The following is a 13,152-nucleotide window of genomic DNA, read 5'->3' on the forward strand; positions in this document are numbered from 1 at the left end:
TCGGCTCAAAACTGCAAGAAGCTTCAGAGAGTCGTGAACACAGCCCAGTCCATCACACAAACCTGCCTCCTATCCATTGACTCCATCTACACCTCCCGCTGCCTGGAGAAAGCGGGCAACATAATCAAAGACCCCTTCCACCCGGCTTACTCACTCTTCCAACTTCTTCTATCTGACAGGAGATACAAAAGTCTGAGAACACGCATGAACAGACTCAAAAACAGCTTCTTCCCCACTGTTACCAGACTCCTAAACGACCCTCTTATGGACTGACCTGATTAACACTACACCCCTGTATGCTTCACCCGGTGCCAGTGTTATCTAGTTACATTGTGTACCTTGTGTTGCCCTATTATGTATTTTCTTTTATTTCCTTTTCTTTTCATGAGCGGGATTCTCCAACCCCCCACCGGGCGGGGGCGGGAATCGTGCCGCGCCGGTTGGCGAGCCCCACCCGGCGATTCTCCGGCCCACGATGGGCCGAAGTCCCGCTGCTGGAATGCCTGTCCCACCGGCGAGGATCAAACCACCTCTCTACCCGGCGGGACTAGGTGGCGCGGGCGAGCTCCGGGGTCCTGGGGGGGGGCACGGGGCGATCTGGCCCCGGGGGGTGCCCCCACGGTGGCCTGGTCCGCGATCGGGGCCCACCGATCCACGGGCAGGCCTGTGCCGTGGGGGCACTCTTTTCCCTCCGCCTCGGCCACAGTCTTCACCATGGCCAATGCGGAAGAGACACCCTCACCCCGCGCATGCGCAGGGATGATGTCAGCAGCCACTGACGTTCCCACACATGCGCAGACTTCCGTCGCCCGGCGAAGTCCTTTTGGCCCCGGCTAGCGTGGCACCAAAGGCCTTTCCCGCCGGCTGGCGGCGGGCCAACTACTCCGGCGTGGGGCTAGCCCCTCAAGGTGAGGGCTTGGCCCCCTAAAGGTGCAGAGAAATCCGCACCTTTGGGGCGGCCCGACGCCGGAGTGGTTCAAGCCACTCCATAACGCCAGGACCGCCGGGTACGGGAGAATCCCGCCCCATGTACTTAATGATCTGTTGAGCTGCTCGCAGAAAAATACTTTTCACTGTACCTCGGTACACGTGACAATGAACAAAATCCAATCCAAACCGCTCCCTGCTCAATATACGGACTAAAACATCCACCCGTACATTCCAGGTAAACAAAAAAGCAAATTAACAATCAATCCGTAAACTGTGTAACCAAAGACAACAATACCGTCGACCCCCCCTTCCCCACACCCCCAACTAATGTTCAATGGCAATCAATTCTCAGAAGTTCATAATAAACGGCCCCCATGAATTGTGAAACCTTGCATCCCCTTCAGTTGAGACTTCACCTTCCCGAGAGTCAAAGAAATTCAAGTAGGCCCCCTGCTCCCGCACCTCGGCCCAGCCGCCTTCACTGGGGCAATTGCCTCCTCCACCAGCACCTTCAATGCTGCCATCATCTCCTTCCTCATCACCTCCATGTGCTTTACGAACTGCTTTTCAAGTTCCACAACCATCATCTGTGTTATCATTTCTGCCGTGAACAGTGCGGCCCCACCCAGCCTCCGCCATCCTTCCAGTTGCTGAACCGACCCTTCCACTCGATGGCGAACCTTCACTCACCCCCTTTTTCATGGCAGCTTTCCTTTGGGTTTTGGACATCTTTCTTCCTTATGTCTTCCTGCTCTTATTTAACGAAAAATTGTCCCTGGGACCGGGCATTAAATTCTAAAAAAATCAAGCTTCGAGCAGGAGCCATCCAACGTGCGACCTCCTCCTACATGCCGCCACCGGAAGTCCTAAAACCTATCACTTAACCAAGTTTTTGGTCATCTGTCCTAATATATCCGTATGTAGTTTGGTGTCATATTTTGTTTTGAAATGCTCTTGTGAAGGATCTCGGGGTGTTTTATTATGTCAAAGGTGCTGAATAAATTCAGGGTTTTGTTCTTACATACCTCTTCAGTGAACCATCTGAAATTGCTTTGGACATGTTCAACTCCTTGGACAAGGTATGGCATTATTCACTTCTACACAAGCTGTAGCTGTATTCATTCTGTGATATCCCATGAATCAGAGCTGAAACTCAATCTTGAACTCACGCGACATCAAGCAAGGTTCATTGGATCAAAATTGGGAACAGGGACCTTGCCCTGAGCCTAATATTACTGATAGTACTGAACCAATTGTAGCACTCCTGTACTGGACTGGCTGGGAGCATTTCATTCAACATGGAGAGATAAGGATTTCAACCTAGATATAGTAACGACTTGTGATAGCAACATTACCACAGTAAAATCACAGGAGTGCAATCGAATAACATTTTAGACTGAGCCACAGAAGGAGGTATGAGGGCAGATGAACAAAGACTTGGTTGAAGAGGTAGGTTTTAAAGAAGAGGAAGTTGCAGATTGTTAGGGAGGGAATTCCAGAGCACCGAATCTGGAGAGTTGAAGGCACAGCCGTCAATATTGGAGGAATGGAAATCAAGGCTGCACAAAAAAGCCTGGATTGGAGGGGAGCAGAAAGGGTTGTGGGGCTGGAAGAAATTACAGAAATAGGGATGGGTGAGGCCATGGGAGGGATCTGTAACTGAGGGTGAGGAGTTTAAAATTAAGGTTGAACTGGGAGCAAATGTAAGTCTGCAAACATGGGTGATGAGTGAAGAGGACTTGGATGCTCACTGAAATCATAGAATCCCTACAGCGCAGAAGGAGGCCATTTGGTCCATCGAGTCTGTACCGGCCCTTGGAAAGAGCACCCTACGTAAGCCCACACCTCCACCCTATCCCCATAAGCCCACCTCACCTTTTGGATAGTAAGGGACAATTTAGCATGACCAATCCATCTAACCCACACATCTTTGGACTGTGGGAGGAAACCGGAGCACCCGGAGGAAACCCACACAGACACGGGGGGAAAGTACAAATTCCACATAGACATGGCTTCCCAGTATTTAATTTGACAACATTTCTGTACCTGCAATACTGGCTAGGCAGCCTGGCAAATCAGCGGCTGAGTAGCAAAGTGCTGTGGTATTGCTGGCTGGTATACAAGTGAAATCTGGTGTGTTTTGGGATAATATGATGGTTATGTTAATGGGCTGGTAATCTGGAGAACGTGAGTTCAAATCCCACTGTGCCACTTTGAAAATTTGCATTCAGGTTAAAATACCTAATATCAGCAAGAGTGATCACAAAGCACTTGGATTGTTGTAAAAATCCAATTAGTTGACTGGTGTGACTTTAGGGAAAGCAGAATCCGGGGATATGATGGCACAGTGGTAATGTCACTGGATTAGTAATCCAGAGACCCAGGCTGAATGCTCGGGGGACATGGGTTCAAATCCCACCATAGCAACTGATGGAATTTAAATTAAATTAATTCAGAAAAGAAAATCTGGAATAGAAAGCTGGATTCAAGTGATGATGATTGTCGTAAAAACCCATCTGGCTCACTAAAGTCCTTAAGGGAAGGAAATCTGCTATCCTGACCTGGTCTAACCTACATGCGACTCCAGACCCACAGCAATGTGGTTTACTCTCGACTTCCTCTGAAATGGCCAAGCAAGGCACGCAGGGGCAATTAGGGATGGGCAATAAACACTGACCTTGCCAGAGCTGCCTGAACCCAAAGTGATTTTTTTTTTGAAGGCACGCACTGTACAAGTCAGCAGAGGTTAATCCCACCACATTAACATTGTGCCTTGAATTTAGATTTTCTGTCCATGTGACTCCCCGCTTAATTCTGAACCCAGCAAAACTTCACGGGCGGGATTCTCCCATTCGGCGGCAGAGTGTCCACGCCGTCGGAAATGCCATTGCGTTTCACGATGGCGTGAATGGCCCACTGGGAATACCGATTCTGGCCCCTACAGGGGGCCAGCACGGTGCTGGAGCGGTTCACGGCACTCCAGCCTCCTATCCCGGCGCGAACTGTGCGCCGCGGGATCCGCGCATGCGCAGTGGCGCCGGTGTCAACGAGGACATGCACAGAGGCACCGGCGCCAACCTGCACATGCGCGGTGGCCTCCCTCAACGTGCCGGTCCCGACGCAACATGGCGCGGGAGTTCAGGGGCCGGCGCGTAAGAAAATAGGCCCGGGGGGGGCAAGTGGCCGACCCGCCGATTGGTGGGCCCCGATCGCGGGCCAGGCCCCATCGAAGCCCCCCCCCCGGGGTTGGAACCTCCATCTCCACCCCCCCCCACAGGCCACCCCCTGACCCTGCACGCAGAGTTCCCGCTGGCTGCGACCAGGTGTCGACGGTGCCAGTGGGACTCTGCCTTTTTAGAGCGGCTGCTCAGCCCACCGGGGCCGGAGAATCGGCGGCCCGCGCCGCGGAGAATTGCGTGCCGGCATCGGGGCGGCCTGGCGCGGTTGCGGGGATTCTCCGGCCTGGCGCGGGGCTGGGAGAATCCCGCCCCACATTTTAACCTCTTCAATCTCACCTTTCTGGATGAAAGCGTTGACGGGCAGCAGTCTCCTCCATCGTACTGACAGTATGCTCTGTTGTTGATTGTATCGCACCAGCCATCAGCCTGGAAAGGCTGCAAAGGAATAAGACAATATATGCAGCTTAGTCTTTGAAGGGTTGGTTCCAATATTCAGTCAATAATCACTTTTCAGGATACACCTCCAAGACATTTGTGAGCATCTGTTCAAACCTGTTGAGACTCCACTCCAATTTACTGCCTCCTTTCCTCTGTATATAAAGTGCGGACAATTCAATTGTGCAATTATGTAAATGTCCACAATCTATGAGAAAAAGAGTAATGGCGTACCCATGCCTTCTTCAAAAAACAAATATGTCACAGGCTTTTTTAGATTTCTCCTTCCCAAAGGATAGCATCATGAGATTGATTTAATTTCTCAAATATACAGAGGGAGGATCAGATGGGGACTGTATTGTAGAGATTAGGTTACTGGATTAGTAATCCACAGGCCTGGATTAATGATGCACAGTTCATTAACTCATATCCCATGGGGCAACTGGGAAAATTGAAATTCCTTCTATCCTTCTTAGTTTTTACGAAAATGCTGAAATCTATCATTGAGGAAGCTTCAACGATGCACTTCGATAAGCATAGTGTGGTTAAAACAAGTCAACATTGTTTTACTAAAAGAACATACTGCTTGACCAATTTATTCAGTTTTTTGAGGATGTAACTTGTAGGGTAGATAAAGGGGAAACATTAGATGTCATATACCTAGGTTTTCAAAGGTTAATATGCAAGATATTCATGCTCATGGAGTTGGGGGTACATAGATAGAAGATTGGTCAATGGATAGAAAGCAGAGAGTGGACATAAGCAGTGCTGCAAGAGTCAATGCTGGAGCCTCAACCATTTACAAACTATACTGATGATTTAGATGAAGGGACAAAGTAATGTGTCAAAGTTTGCTGATGATACCAAGCTTGATGGGAAGGAAAGCTGTGGACAGGAGACAGAGATATGGGGATGATTCTCCAGCCGCATTGCACCCAGCACGAATCCTACTATGTTAAGAGAATTGCGAGAGTTCCCCGAAATGGGATTTATGCCAGACGCATATCAGTTTCCGATTCTCCCGGTCCACTCCAGCTGGCATGGTCAAACTGATCACAGCTAATTTGCATTCATTTAAATAAGAACATAAGAACTAGGAGCAGGGGTAGGCCTTCTGGCCCCTCGAGCCTGCTCAGCCATTCAATAAGATCATGGCTGATCTATTTGTGGACTCAGCTCCATTTACCTGCCCGCTCACCATAACCTTTTATTCGTTTCCTGTTCAAAAATCTATCTACCTTTGCCTTAAAAACATTTAATGAGGTAGCCTTCACAGAGCTGGGAATTCCAGAGATGGAATTCCACAGGGAATACCACTAATAGAGTCATAGAGTCATAGACGTTTACAGCATGAAAACAGGCCCTTCGGCCCAACTTGTCCATGCCGCCCAGTTTTTACCGCTAAGCTAGTTTCAATTGCCCGCATTTGGCCCATATCCCTCCATATCCAGCTTTTCCATATAACTATCTAAATGCTTTTTAAAAGACAAAATTGTACCCGCCTCTACTACTGCCTCTGGCAGCTTGTTCCACCCTCACACAGACATTCACCACCCTCAGTGTGAAAAAATTGTCCCGCGACCCTTTTCTATCTCCCCCCTCTCATCTTAAACGTATGCCCTCTAGTTATAAGCTCCCCTAACATTGGGAAAAGATGTTGTCTATCTACCTCATCTATGCCCCTCATTATTTTATAGACCTCTATAAGATCATCCCTAAGCCTCCTATGCTCCAGGGAAAAAGGTTCCAGTCTATCCAGCCTCTCCTAATAACCCAAACCATCAAGTCCCAGTAGCATCCTAGTCAATCTTTTCTGCACTCTTTCTAGTTTAATAATATCCTTTCTATACGAGGGTGACCAGTATTCCAAGTGTGGCCTTGTACAACTTCAGCAAGACGTCCCAACTCCTGTATTCAATGTTCTCACCAATGAAACCAAGCATGCCGAATGCCTTCTTCACCACCCTGTCCACCTGTGATTCCAATTTCAAGGAGCTATGAACCTGTACTCCTAGATCTCTTTGTTCTATAACTCTCCCCAACTCCCTACCATTACCTAATCTCATTAGTGAGATTAAAGCTGAATCCCACGGCCTCCCGGTATTCTCCCGCACCCCCCCCCCATCAGGAATTCATCTGGGCACGGATCACTTCTGGTCCCTAAAAGCAGAGACTAGGCAGCATTGGCTCCAAGGAGGTTCAAAGAGGTGAGTACCCCTCTCCACTTACCTCCAGGTGGCACAAGGGCACAGCAATCGCTGGCCAGATGCCATTGGTTGGGGGTGGGGGGGGGGGTGGGGTGGGGGGGGGGAGAGGTCCTTCAAGGGAACTAGGGGTTGGGGTGTTGGGCTGGGCTGGAGGGTGCCAGCTCAGGGGTCTCCCCAGGATGGGGGTTGCTTTTGGCCTGTGAAGCCTGGAAGCCTGCTTTCATTCATGTTAAATACCCCACAACAGAGCAAAGCACAGCTGCAGCCTGTCTGCCCTAAAATCCTTTCACAGGACAGAGCCATTCTGCAATTTGTTTCTTGGCAAAGCATTTATTGCCCTTGAAGTTTTAATAGGCTCTGTGGTTTCACTATTGAAGTATGCCTGCTTTTATCCCTTTGCAATTAGTCATTAACATTCTATTTCATACCCTATTGACTTTTACAAGCCTCTTGATTGACAGGTAAAGGCTAGTTCAAAAGAGGAAATAGTGTTGTTTGTTTTTATACCACTTCACGGTCCATTAACTCGGAAGTTATTCCTCTTTTGAGCAGGTATCCTGTCTGATCACATTTTCTTTGTAATGATTCTTTTTTTCTACTCTGAAGCTTTTTTTTCTACTCTGAAGTTCTTCCTAGAAAGAACAGGTGCTCTGTTTGAGCGCTTTTTTCTCAGAGTGGATTTTGTTCTTCTCTGAAATGTTTTCTAGAAAGAGTGTGCGTGCAGTCTGAGACCATTTGTTTAGGTTGGATCTTTTTCAACTTCTGATGCCTGAACAGCATGCCTGTACTGGAGGAACTTTTCCCTCATGGAGGCAGCTGGCACCACTCAGACAATGAAGTGCAAGGGTTCCTCAATGAGGACCTTCTCGGAGCCACTGTTCAATTCACTGGTTAGATGTGATGACAACATCAAAGGCCTTTGTATCCCCAGGTGATCTGACATGGCTGGACAATACCTTGGCACTGTTCCCTAGCACTGCCAACCTGCAACCAAGGGATGGGACCTGAAGGGGAAGACTGTGGAGGGGGGGGGGGGGGGGGTGGGGAGAGTGATCCTCAAGGGATGTGCCTGAGGGGTAGGGGCCTTTGGCAACCCCATAGTGGGGTGTTGATCACTTTAGGGGGGGTTGGAGACTATTGACAGCGATTGGGGGAGGGGGGATCTTTGCTGCCGAGAAAGTGGGTGGGGTGTTGTAGGTTTATTCTGAGATCGCGGCACCCTTTAAAAATGGCGCTCCAACCTCTGAGGATCCAGCCTTTCCAGTGTCTTTTGGTCCTTTAGTGTGATTCACTCCTGACTTAAGTGTGGCTGGATTGCAGTCTGGATTGCATGATGCACCCGGCGGGAATCTCTTCTCTTTTCCCACCGGAGACCACACTTAGAAATGCTTTGGGAGAATTACACCCACAGACAGGTTAAATGAGTGGGCAACAAGATGGCAGATGGAGCAGAATGTACGGAAGTGTGAAGTTATTTACTTTGGTTGTAATAGAAAGCAGAATATATTTTTAACGGTGTGAACATTTTACATTTTGATGTTCAAAGAGACTTGGGTGCACTTGTACAAGAAACATTAAGTGAGTGTGCAGTTGCAGCAATTACTCAGCAATAGGGCGGCAGGGTGGCAGTGGCTAGCACTGCTGCCTCACAGCACCAGGGACTTAGGTTCAATTCCAGCCTTGGGTGACTGTGTAGAGTTTGCACTTTCTCCGTGTCTGCATGGGTTTCCTACGGCTGCTCCAGTTTCTTCCCACAGTCCAGAGATGTGCAGGTTAGATGGATTGGCCATGCTAAATTGCCCCTTAGTGTCCAAAAAGGTTAGGTTGGGTACGGGTATAGAGCAGGGGAGTGGGCCTAGGTAGCCCCATCTGCTTGTTTTATCTTAGCAAAAGGCTATACAATGGTATTAGTAATCTTTTAGATAAAGGCTAAGCTTCAATATCAAGTTAGACCGCAATTTTAAACCAGGGTATGGTGCAAATTCACGTATCTAATTATCAGCATTCCAAAACTTGAATCACCAGAAAACGGAAGATATTTTAAGAAGAGGAAAAGTACACTTGGCACAAAAAATGTTAGTCTTGGCTTTTAAGTTGATCTCAATCCAACTTGTGGGTGAAATTGTCTTCACCGATATTTCTAACAAGCTTATTGCCCTATTCATATGAAATTTCTCTGTTTGTTACTTCAACACCGATACATTTCATGTACCACACCACATGGATTGCAATGGTTCAAGAAGGCAGTCTCAAGAGCAAATACGATGGGCAATAAATGTTGACGTTGCCAGCAATGCCCATGTCCCACGAATGAATAGGTTATATGGAGCAATTTTAAATGGGCATGGTGACAGGCTTGTTATAAATATCAGAGTAATTTCATTCACTGTATTCTTCAATCCCCTTCTTCTCCAGAAACAAAAAACAGGAATCACCGATCAAAACGATGGTGAGCTTTTCTTCAGATCCATCCAGGACTGTCCAAACCCATATTGACTCCATCAGCAAGATGGAGTTGCTGATACTTAATAAAGCACAAAGTTCTGTTCACACACCCCATGTGTTTGGTGGCCTCCATTGACTCCCAGACCCTTAACAAATTCTTTTTTGAATTTTCATCCACCTGTTAAAAATCCCTCCATGGCTTTGCCCCATCCTATTTCTGTAATCTCCTTCAACCTGATGACCCTTCAGGGGCCCTTCATTCCTGCAACTCGAGCCCCACGTCCAACCCTCGCTTCCTCCTCTTCAGCACTGCTGGCTTTGCCCTAAGCTCTGGAATCCCTCCCGAAACATTTCCGCCTTTCTCTCCTCTTTTAAGGTCCTCCTGACCAAGCTTTAGGTCATCTGTCCTAAGGCCAAGTAGAATAGCCACTTGATAGAGAGAATAACAGGGCTGTGCTCAAAAGTCACCATCTTCTCGAAAGATCCCCTCTGCACTAATGGAAAACAGCCCATTGTAGAGACATCTCAAAATATATGTAACATTGTCATCATTAAAAAAAGATTTATATTCCATTCACCCACTTCTGCTGATGTATATAATATTGAAGTTTGAGCGGTGAATCATGACAGCTTTATTGAGAGAACAAGCACTGTCCACTGAGTCAAAACTGAAGTAACACCATTCATTATTTTATATCCCTCAATTTTAATCCAGCTCCTGGGCATTTGTAGCTGTCTAACTCCTCCCAACCAGCATTCTGCGGCAATGGTTGTCGGTACTGATGTTTGACTCCGTCATGTTGCCAGGCTGTTTAGCTCCTCGAAGCCAGCACTCTGCTAATGGTTATCTGTGTGGACTCAATCTTACTTCCTCATGCTGTCAAGGTCCAGTTAATCCTCCCAATCTGTGTTAATGGTAGTTTCCTTCTGACAGATTGAGAAAGGTTGAAAAGCAAATGGGTCACATTAATTAGTCATGTGCCACATATTTCACTTGACGAGAGAGAGTGCACTCTCACATATCCATCCACTATGAAGTGCTTTAGCGCAGCAGGTGGCTGGCACATTTGGGTTCTTCCCTGGGCATTATTTTCAACACACCCAATGAGTTTCAATCTATTCTCAGAGTTCGGTCTGCTTTTGCAAATTATGAAAGAGGCAAGTCACATTCATAGAACAATGTCCTCCAAACCAGACTTGAACCATACTGCACTCATGTATGGTCCGTGGAGCTGCACATTTACCCACTGTTGTTGCTTAACTGCTCATCATAAAACATATAGGATATGCTGAACTTATAAGATACTGGTTAGATCTCAGCTGGAATATTGTGTACAGTTGTGGACGCCACAACATAGGAAAGACGTGGACACATTGAAGAGAGTGCAGAAGAGGTTTACTAGAATGGTTCTCGGGATGAGAAACTTCAGTTATGAGAATAGATTGGAGAGGTTGGAATTGTTCTCCTTGGAGAGAAGAAGGCGAAGAGGAGATTTGGTAGGGATGTTCAAAATCATGAGGGGCTGGACAGAGTAGGTAGGAAGAAACAGTTACTGCTTGTAAAAGGATCGAGAATGAGCGGGTACCGATGTAATTGACTCGCAAAAGAAGCAAATGTGATGTGATGTACGAAAGAGCTTGTTCACTCAGCAAGTGGTTTGGGTCTGGAATGCATTGCCTGGAAGTGTGGTGGAGGCAAGTTCAATCAAGGCATTCAAGAGGGAATTTTGTGCAGAAGTTGGTGGTGAGTAAGAACCAGGTATCGAGTGTGGCAATGGCAGATGCACAGTGTACGGCCCCGCCAGCTCAGTGGTCGACGGACCAGCTGGTGAGCTTCCTAAATGAGAAGTTCACTCGACAACGTAAGGAGTGTGTGGAGGACCTGGCCCGGGCGGTGGACTCGATCAGGGCGGTGGTTGACTGCGTGGAGGTGAGACTGACGACCCAGGGACAGGCGATCCAGAGGTTGGAGAAGCAGGCGGGAGAGCATGAGGAGCAGTCCATGAGGAGTAGTCCATGAGTAGCAGTCCACCTCGATGGCAGCAGAGATCGGGATGCTGCAAGACCAGCAGAAACGGCTGCTGGAGAAAGTGGAGGGTCTGGAGAACCGTTCTCGGAGGCATAACATCCGAATCGTGGGTCTCCAGAGGGAAAAGAAGGTTTGGATGCTGGTGCGTATGTGGGGACGATGTTGGAGAAGCTGCTGGGAGAAGGTGCGTTCGACAAGTCGCTGGAGGTGGACTGGGCCCACAGGGCGCTTATAAGTCAGCCCCAGGTGGGTGAGTCCCGGAGGGCGATGGTGGTACGATTGCATCGGTTCCTGGACAAGGAACGCATTATGATGTGGGCCAGGCAGATGAGGTGATGTATGTGGGAGGATGCTGAGATCCGGGTGTGCCAGGACCTGGGAGCAGAACTTGCAAAGAGGACGGCGAGTTTTAACAAGGTCAAGTCGGCCCTATATGAAAAGGGAATAAAGTTTGGACTGCTGTACCCGGCCCGCCTGTGGGTGACCTATGAGGGTTGGGAACTGTACTTTGGCTCGGCGAAGCTTGCGGTGGACTTTATGAAAGATAATAAACTGATGAGAGAAGGAAGACCTTGAACCTTGACTGTGCGTAACTGAGTCATGTTTTGTAAAACTTTTAACTTTTGACTTGCGATATTCGGACCGACTTTGGAGGTTCCGGATATTTTTTTTCCATTTTTCGTTTGGATCTGTTTGGGAGTAGGTTAACAGGTAGTACTTTGTTAAGGGAGGAGGGGTGGGCCTCTGTGCTCAGACCTTGGGAGGGACTGGTTGTTTGTTTTTGCTTCTTGCCATTGTTTTGATTGTTTGCAGTAAGAGCGGGCGGAGGGGAACCAGCTAGGCTCTGGTAAGATGCTAGGCGCCAGTGGCGGGTGCTGCCAGGCTAGCTGGGAGGGCTAGTTCATGGAAGCAAAGTGTGGGGTGATCTGAAGACCAATGTAGGGGAAGGAGTGGGGGAGCTTGTGGAGGGGGGGGGGGGTGGTAACATTGCTGACAGGGAGAGGACTTTTAAGTTGGTGGAGGAGGAGAGTTGATGGCGGTAGCTGCCTGGCGGCGGGCCAGTTGAGGTGCAGGACATGGCCCAAGGACTGGCCGAGAAGAGGTTATGGCAGACCGGCAGGGAGCGGGGGGGGGGGGGGGGGGGGGGGTGGGTTGCCCCCCGACTAGGCTGGTCACATGGAACGTTTGAGGGCTAAATGAGCCGGTCAAAAGGACCCGTGTGTTCGCTCACTTGAGGCAACTGAAAGCAGACATGGCCATGTTGCAGGAAACACAATTGAAGGTGGGAGATCAGGTTAGGTTGAGGAAGGGATGGGTTGGACAGGTGTTCAATTCGGGAATGGACTTTAAAACGATTGCATCGGTTCCTGGACAAGGAACGCATTATGATGTGGGCCAGGCAGACAAAGCGATGTACGTGTGAAGATGCTGAGATCCGGGTGTACCAGGACCTGGGAGCAGAACTTGCAAAGAGGACGGCGAGTTTTAACAAAGTCAAGTCGGCCATAAATGAAAGGGGAATAAAGTTTGGACTGCTGTACCCGGCCCGCCTGTGGGTGACCTATGTGGGTTGGGAACTGTACTTTGGCTCGGTGGAGCTTGAGGTAGGCAATCCTAGTCAATAAAAGGGGAGCATTTGAGGTGGGGAAGATAGAGGCGGACCGGGAGGTAGATTCGTCATGGTTACTGGGAAGCTGAAGGGAATGCCATGGTATTGGTGAATATATATGCCCCAAAATGGGATGATGTCAAGTTCGTTAGGAGGGTGCTAGGGAAGATCCCGGAACTGGATTCACATCGATTGATTATGGGGGGAGATCTTAACATGGTCCTGGATCCAAGACTGGACCGGTCGACCTGCAAGTGAGCAAAGGAAAGGCCCAGCGGCCACAATGGAAGTTAGCTGTAGGGCTGCTAGCGGACGACG

The 13,152-nt window shown here is 48.7% G+C and overlaps 1 protein-coding gene across 1 annotated transcript in view; it reads right to left on the reverse strand.

The window, feature by feature from the left end:
- The window catches only part of pappa2 (pappalysin 2), a 726,002-nt gene that overhangs the window by 43,288 nt on the left and 669,562 nt on the right, over positions 1-13,152 (reverse strand). Inside the window, exon 21 of the mRNA XM_072511622.1 lies at positions 4,446-4,544. Within this exon, the coding sequence (XP_072367723.1) occupies positions 4,446-4,544 (99 nt within the window). The remainder of the gene's footprint in view (positions 1-4,445; positions 4,545-13,152) is intronic.

This window comes from Scyliorhinus torazame, chromosome 7, assembly GCF_047496885.1.
Source record: "Scyliorhinus torazame isolate Kashiwa2021f chromosome 7, sScyTor2.1, whole genome shotgun sequence".
NCBI lineage: Eukaryota > Metazoa > Chordata > Chondrichthyes > Carcharhiniformes > Scyliorhinidae > Scyliorhinus > Scyliorhinus torazame.